Below are 8,653 nucleotides of genomic sequence, written 5' to 3'. Positions count from 1 at the left end.
CCATGTGTAGTCAACATAAAGCTGGACAAATAAGAACGTGTGGCCCAAAAAATAAGTGCGATGGCCAATCATGATCAAAATTGATAGGATGACAGTTTTCGGACGCACAGAAGACCTCCTATTGGCAATTCAGTTGGAGGACACTGCAATCAGCCTCTCCTCTCCTGGCTGATAAAAGAGATTAAGGTTGGGTACACACTACAGAAAATTTCTCCCGTTGCGATATCATTAACAATTTTACCAACGACTGAAAAAAAAGTCCCGATCAGGATGCTGATTCATGTGGACACACTAACCACGTTTTACATGGTCTCTGCTCTTCATCTGTCATAACCATCGGCTGAAACGATCGTGACTCTGCGCACTGCGTAGAGATCTACGGACACTGCCGGTCGTCAGTGCAGAATTGAGACAACATTGTTCCATTGTTGAACAAGATTTTTAGTTTGGTTTTAGAATCAAATGAAACGATACAATGTGCTTTGGAACGATAATCGTTAATAGTTGCTGCGTACACACTAATGTGATATCGGGTCTAATGGTCATTTATCGTGTGACAAGAAAACAGCACTACTAAAATGCATAGTGTTGACTACCCTTCAATGCATACCCCTTTTGTTTAAACAAACCCACATATACAACCATAAAATAAAGACACGGACACCGACTTAAGTTTGGAATAAAAAAAGGTCCCTTTATTACATTATTATTTGTTTTTAAATTATTTTATTTTATTTTATTTTATTTATCTTTATTTTATTTTATCTATCAATACTATCAAAAACTATAAACAATTTGGACCTTTTTCTTTATAGAGGTGGCGAAGAGCAAGGGCAGCCATCTAAAACCAACATGAACCAATACGGTGGAAGATCGCCTCCTTTCCACCAACCCAGGTTAACACCTTAACTATTGGCCGGTACTATACACTATAGATTAACTCAATACCCTCTGAACTCAAACTGGTCAAGCCCTTTCTAGGCAAAACCTGATACTCCTTACTAGAGTATCAACGAGTCTAATAACATTGAGGGAACCAAGGCTATATTGCCAACACATTAAGTACCGTATGTTTAACAAACTTATGGCTGCCATGCTCTCCTGCCAATCAAAAACCTCACTCCTCATGACGAGGAAATATAACCATATAAACTGAAACCAGGGTGGGTCTCCGGATCCAGGAAACAGGAAGCTCTCTCCTTCTCACACTGCTTGATGTATTCTTTCCATGACACTCCCACATCCTTCCTATTGGCTGATTCCAACACTGACTTAAAACCCCCACCCAGTGGTAAGTAACATTATCAGTTTCACACCACATGATTTTAAACTCCCTCGGCTAATGGCCTCTCTCATAAAAACGTAATCTCCAGCCATAAACCACAACTACTGGGGGGCGTTCTTCATTACCCTGAATTTCAGAATAATCTCAGTGGTTGAGGATCTTGGTGCTAACACTTTATAGCTGTGCTGTGTAATATAACATCCCTTGTTAACCAGCATACTGTATACCTTCCTGTAGATAATATATGTAATAATAGTGAGTTCCAATGTGATTGACTATTACATCTTATCTCTTCCAGAGGAGTGTAGTATACACAGCACAGCTTATTAGTTCCTTGTAATATATGTCCTAACAATCATGTGTGCTTCTTATTTTTCAGCTACAGCTAAGAAACCCACAAATCCCAGAGATGTGAAACAAAATCTTAAAACTGAAAATCCACAGATGCATGGAACAATGACTGGGAAGAGGGGGCAACCATCCAGTCTTAATTTTCAAGGTGTAAGGTGAGAATAAAATTCCTACAGCATTTATCTGAAATAACTGACTTTAATCAAAAACTATTGCAGACTAAAGCAGTTCCAAAAATTTCAAATCTATTTTGTAAGTTGTTATATATGTATATATTTAAAAAACACAAAATTAACATTTTCAGGCAAGAACCAGCAATATAAAATACTGATGGATGCATCTCTAAAATGTATTGCAGAAAATAATTTAATAACACAGCATCAGCAAGAATAAGATGAGAGTACCAGGTCTAAGAGAAAATATATGTACATGTGTAGAGAATTTGTTGAAGGATTAAAGACAACCCGTAGTTATAAACAGAATATATTCAAACTAAATGAAAGGTATTAGTGATGTACCACAGTCATTAGTAATTAGCCCTGTTCTTTTAAATTATCAACATGTACAGGTAGTAGAAAGTAAGGTGTCTATATTTGCTGATGGCACATGTACAACAAATAGCGGAGGATTCCCTATCACCTGAAGCAGAGATCTGGCTGGCATTGAAGCTCTTGTTGCTGATGGACTAAGCATGTCCATGACTCACAATAGAGATTTGTGAAAATATGGGATCCCTATGCAAGTACTTCCACAGAGCTCTACTGTAGAGATACAAGTGGCATGTAATGCACTCATTTTCTAGGTCTGTCACCCAGCTTAAGGTAAACATTGGAATCCTCAGGGGCAGGGCATGAAAGTATTGTCCACTTTCTATCTTTCAATACAGATGGAGAACCAATCCTTCAACTGATGTCTTTTCTAAATGATAAAATGATGACATAATGACATAAATGTGCCCACTCACTTAATACTCTAAGTGTGGCTCGGCTGGAGGTGAAAGTTTTGCTTTTGGCAATAGGCACCTATTTTTTTTTGGGTGTCCAATAAACTGATACCCTTTGTGTATATTATGGATGATTCTTTAGTGTTGTCAGTACATACAACATTGTATATGTTCTTCAGAGTAGTAATTATTTCCATTGCATGTTGCTCCTAAGACTTTTTTTTATCTAAATTGCTAACAAATATTTTAGTAATTAAATGATAACTATGTGTTCTTCATAATAACATACAATATATAAGGCTGGTGTCCTTTCTGCAACATTTCTGCAACATCTGTTACAATGACTACTAAAAAGTCATACCCTGTGGAAGAAAGATTAAAATGAACATTCTGTCCTCACATGTGTCCTAATTTCCTGTTATCCAAAACATTAAAGCTAGGTAAACACTACAGAAAATTTCTCCCTATGTGATATCTTTAACAATTTTACCAACGACTGAAAGTCCCAATCAGCATGTCGAGTCATGCATACAAATTTACACAATTTTTACATGATTTACCTTGAGATCTCTGCTCTTTCTGTCATAACCATTTGCTGAAAAGATTGTGACTCTGTAAACTGTAGATCTGCCTACACTGCAGGTCATGTGTGCATATACACTTCAGAATTTGCCCTACATTATTTCATCATTTATTGAGATTTTTAGTCGGTAATAAAATCAAATGAAATGATACAAAGGTACAATAAAGCATGATCATGGGACCATACGAACTAATGCAATATCGAACTTAAGAGTCATTTATCATGTGATTGGCATGATAATCAGATGAAAAACCTGTAGTGTGTACCTAGCTTTAGTGTGGTTTAATATTTTTGAAAAGTTCAAGGAGTACTTAGCAGGCCTGTGAAACATGACAGTATATGCTTATAGCTATGATTTATTATGCAGCTAAATTTGTAGATTGTATGCAAAATAGGAAAAAGCAGTGTTAAAGAGTAAATGAGAAAAAAAGAATAATTGTAGAGTAAAATATTGGTGATTATATATAGATATACACGGTATATATAAAGATAGATAGATAGATAGATAGATATAATATATATACATACATTTGTATGCACCATATTGTTCAAAATTAAAATCTGATGCTGTTCTTCTGCCTTAAGCACAAGAAAACAACCAATAACTTCTCCAGAGATACCAGTCATGGCTTCCGGCTCATCTATGGCTCTTCAAATGCGTATAAATGACTTCATGGATGGTGTTAGCAGCAGAAAAGGGAAGACAGAGTCTTCTCCTGTACAAAGAAATGGTACTGAATCCTCAGTTTCTGGTACCAATATAACAGATGCTAAGATTTCTACTGGTAGGAGGTTGAGCATTTCCTCCACGACTGAGGACACAATCTCCAAGAATGATGTGCAGGGCAGATTGACTGGGCTTCAGCCCTATATAAACGATAAAACATTTGGCTCCACCAAAAAATTAGAAGACATGCCTTTGAAACAAACAGTTTTAAACCCACAGTTTGCAAGACAAAGACGAGGTTCTCTTTACAAGGAAAAGCCAGCTTTCGATGAAGAAATCTATGCTCCTGACGGGGCACTTCGCACCCTGCACTCAATGCCTGATTTTATGGATTCCCTGGAGGAAGCCAAAAGTGCAAGATATATTCGGCATAAAATCAAACCAGAATCAGAAAAAGAGCTGAGTATTGGTGAAATATTCCAAAGGGATAATACTGATGATGTCCCTAAAGACAAAACAAATGAAAATGCATTTTAAACAGTGACTAAAAATTTCATCTAGTGCAAAATTAATCCATGATTTAGCCTCCTATGTAAACATTTTTCTCCATGATAGTTCCAGTCTGGACATTATAATTTTAGAAATGATATTTAACTAGAATTCAGACACCAGATGCATATGTATAACCACATTTTATACTGCATTTTGAATCTGTAGGAAAACAGTGGTTTCTATAGACCTCAATATCTTCATGCCACAAGAATGTCCCATTGTGTTTGTCAAACCAGAAAATGTGGTCAATATCTATGAAAAGTAATAAAATACATAAATGCATATCATAAATGCATATCATACGTATGAATGTCCTAAGTATAGATGCATCTTTTGTATCAGTCTGTAATTGATTGTTTACAATTAACATGCAATTTATGTAACTAAACATATGGACCGGTCATCTTGTATATATGCAGCATGATCTAATACTCGCTTAATTGATATAAATGCACGAGTACACAACTGATGCAAATGCACCCACATTAATCTATCCCAATCGCATATTTTTCTATGAAAGTGTACCATAACTAGAGAGAGCAGCACAATTAGCCCACATTTGGTCACACATCTTGGCTAAAAAAACATTGCTCAATCTGAACCTATGTTTTTTATTTCATTTTAGAACCTTGTTGCATATAAAAGTAAAATTGTGTGCTAACCTACTTTAAAATATTTTAATGAGTTTACTACATACAACCAACATAAAACCACATTAGTGTTGTTAAACAACAAATATATATTGCATTAGTTTTCTTGTTGTACATAACACATAAAACTGTAGTATTAATATAACCTTAGAATCTGATTAATCTTCGAGCACAAGTCCATTCGCGTGCTATATCATGCTCTGTGTATGTGCCAGAACTGGACTTACACCAGTGAATGCAATTGCATGACATTCATGTCTGCACACAACCGACTCTTCTGACTATCTACAACTTGAATGGTGGACTGGTGTGGGAAGGGACGGCCTAGCGTAGGCAACGTACAGTAAGGGTGTGCTGTGGTCGAGTGCATGTACAGGAGGCCTATTCATATTAAGGGCATCCCTTAGGCACGTATTTTTTAGCTGTATCACTTGCACCAGCAACAGGCAGGTGTAAATGCCGATGCATGACTACACGTATAAGTTCCAGAACAGTTTGGAAGTAAGAGAACTACTTTTTAAAAAAAACAACATTTTTTTTTAATGTTGAACGTAGAGATTGTGGTCAGATTGTGGTTGTGGTCAATCCAAACTTTAACCCCTGCTCCCAAAAGATCTGTCAATTGCAAATTTGCCCCCAGAAACATAGTACACCATGGGAGAGTCTCAATCCAATGTTGACAGCTTCCACTACAAATGTATATTTTTTCATACTACAGTGACCTCTCTGTCACTAAGCAACCCTACTTTAAGTCTTTAATATCCCCCCAGTTTACCAAGTCCCTCATCTCTTTGCCACCTTACACTTACTTCTCTGCCCACAACCACCATCCTTCTTCCCTTACTGCTCTCGCCACCTACTTCAACGGCAAACTTGATACTATCCATCAACTAAAGTTCTTCTTCGCTCCTCTATTCACTTTCAGTTCTTTATCTCCAGCTACAAAGGACAAGTACCTCACACTGCTTTTTTCCTCTTCCCTTTAACTTGTGCTCCTGACTTTATTCCTTCCCAACTCATTCATTCCCTTTGCTCCAATGTTTAACTCACCTCTTCATTTTGCTCCTCTCCTCTAACACTTCAAACACCATCAAACGTGTGCCAATCTCTCCTATCCTCAAGACGCCACCTCTTTACACCAGCTCTTTCCAATTACCACCCTGTTTACTCCCCTTTTCTTCCATACTACTTTAGTGACTTGTGTTCAACTGCAAAACCCACTATCTCAGCTGCCCTTGTGTAATCCTTGATAACACCCTCATCTTTATTTCACATATCCTGTCACTTTCATTGTCATGTTGCCTCCTCACCTAACATTGTCAGAATATGCCCCTTTCCCACTCAAGATGCTACCAAACCCCTTATCTATTATATCTTTTTCTCCCACCCTGACTACTGCAACATCTTCCTCTCTGGATTATTATTTGCAAAAAAATTTTTTAAAGAAATATTATGGACAATAACAAAGTGGTGCACATTACTAAACTGAAGGCTAGGGTAACAATAGGACTGCAATATTGGGTCTGGGGGGATTTTCACAATTGAAAGAGATTGGCGGTTGCTTACTCTGGATCAATTTCAAATATAAGTGCAGGATTGCAGGAGATCCAAAATAGGTTGACCTTGATGGACTGGTGTCTTTTTTCAATCTCCTCAACTATGTAAGGCTGCCACTTCCATTAGGAAAATTTAGGTGTGTAGCTAGGGTGCCAATGGTTAGTGGAGCACCAAACACTAAATGAATGACAATATTTAATCATCCACATCAGTTCCTGTCCCATTGGAGCTTACAGTTTAAATTATCTACCACACAAACACATACACACACCAAGGGTCCAGTATTGCCAGTATCCAGTCAGCCTAACAGTGTAGTTTTTGTGTGAGGAAACAAAAGCACCCAGAGGAAATCCATTCAAATACAGGGAGAACAAACAAACAACCCCCCCCCCCTCACACGCCCACTTCGGAATCCAGACATTTGGTTTCTGACTTCATCATTTCAAACAATCCCATGGTACTGCTGGAGACTATTCTAGGTTATCTCTCCAATGATCCGAGCATCTGTACAAGTCTGCTGTTTTAAACTCAGGTTTGTATTCTGTGTTTTTCCATTTAGTTGCCCAGTTCTTTAATAACTTCACCTATTTATATTATTTTCTTGTCACATGTTATAACGTTCATGCCATGCCGACACTGTGATACTCATACATTAAACGATGTACAGTTGAGGAGATCAAAACTGGAAAAGGATTTAGAAACACTAATAGACAGACACTCAGTCAATGCCAGGCAGCAGCTACAAAAGCTATTAAAATTGATGCAGGGCAGCATGGTGATTGTATGGCAGACACTAGGAGGCTCTTTATATTGTGTGTGTGTGTGTGTGTGTATATAAAATATATAACTATTAATTTTGTGTGATGGTGATAAGGGTGCACAATGTGATAAAGATGGCTCCATGGCACAGTGTGATAAAGGAGAAACTGTGATGGAGGGCACAGTGGGATGAAGGGGCAGTGTGATACAGATGGTACCGTTACATTTATGTTTTAATTTGTTTCAGTGAGTTTTATTTCAATAACCAATTCATTTTTTTATACAGCTAGCATGTGATAGCTGCATTTAAAGTACTTTGATTCTATGGAGGCTTATTACATAAAGATCCTTACAAAGCCAGACCGAGAAGAATGGGGAGGGAGGGGGTTTCAGTGCGGTCTAGAACTTGTAAAGCGCTAGCCACGCCCCCACAGTAGGTTGACCACGCCCACTTGCCGATTGACACTCCCACTTAGATGGGGGCGCCAGTTCCCTGTCTCGCCCAGGGCACTAAAATGGCTAGTTACGGCACTGCCTGGGGGGCTGGGACTGGAGCAAATGGCGTCAGCTGTGGGGCCCCGACATCTTGGAAGTGGAGGCAGACGAGCTGCCTACAAGGGGGCCCACGGCTGCATCCTTAATTATGCGCAGAAATCGCTCCCCACACCACCTTAATTCACTGCGGAGGTCCCTCCCTTAATAAATGTGATTGGGCCCAGGGCTGGTGAGGCCCCACTCTGCTGTTGGGCCCCATACTGCTGTAGACCCTGTACCGCCCTGATGGCGGCCCTGATTAGAAGTGCCCATATGTTACCATAGATATGGAAAAGTGTAAACTTTACCGCCTCTTTCATTAATTAAAACTGTTCAGTTTGTCATACTGCTCAGTTCAGCTTCATTCATGGTTTAAATTACTATTCCTACACAAAAAAAACAGATTTGTTAAAAAACGACATGATGACAATATACACTGACCTTCACAGTGACAGCGGGCAAGGCTGGATTCCCTAGGAAGTAGGGTCCGCAAAAAAAACCGTGCGGGCCCTCCTCTAGGAATAACCAGCCCAGTGCCGGTAGGTGTAGGGTAATATCAGCCATTATAATGTAAGACAAACAAACAGACGCAATTGTGTTTTGTGGAACTACAAGTCCCAGCCATGCCAGGGTGCCATAAACTGTCTGGGCATGCTGAAACAGAGGAGAGTTTGCTAAATGCGGGAGTGTTTAAAATCCCAGCAAAGAGATGACCAGTGATTTTGAAGATCAGAGTAAAAATTGCAGCTTAATACATCTGCAGACTTGGGGA

General features: G+C 38.8%; 1 protein-coding gene across 1 annotated transcript; it reads left to right on the top strand.

Annotated features, from left to right (window-relative positions):
• Positions 1 to 1,215: 1,215 nt before the first annotated feature.
• Positions 1,216 to 4,368, top strand: LOC142126982 (uncharacterized). The gene is made up of 3 exons (XM_075194304.1): positions 1,216 to 1,291; positions 1,665 to 1,791; positions 3,748 to 4,368. Exons 1-3 carry the CDS (start codon positions 1,216 to 1,218, stop codon positions 4,364 to 4,366), a joined length of 822 nt encoding a protein of 273 aa, XP_075050405.1. The 3' UTR covers positions 4,367 to 4,368.
• The last annotated feature ends 4,285 nt before the right edge of the window (positions 4,369 to 8,653 follow it).

The sequence above is a fragment of the Mixophyes fleayi genome, unplaced genomic scaffold (assembly GCF_038048845.1).
Source record: "Mixophyes fleayi isolate aMixFle1 unplaced genomic scaffold, aMixFle1.hap1 Scaffold_28, whole genome shotgun sequence".
NCBI lineage: Eukaryota > Metazoa > Chordata > Amphibia > Anura > Limnodynastidae > Mixophyes > Mixophyes fleayi.
The sequence above is the reverse complement of the archived record's forward strand: the minus strand, read 5'-3'. Positions and strand labels throughout refer to the sequence as shown.

Bases quoted from the DNA above. Each gene is read 5' to 3' on its own strand.
- LOC142126982 (XM_075194304.1), top strand. From the start codon at position 1,216: ATGTATTCTTTCCATGACACTCCCACATCCTTCCTATTGGCTGATTCC. The intron at 1,292-1,664 runs GTAAGTAACATT...CTTATTTTTCAG, and splicing joins CTTAAAACCCCCACCCAGTG to CTACAGCTAAGAAACCCACA. The intron at 1,792-3,747 runs GTGAGAATAAAA...TTCTGCCTTAAG, and splicing joins CTTAATTTTCAAGGTGTAAG to CACAAGAAAACAACCAATAA.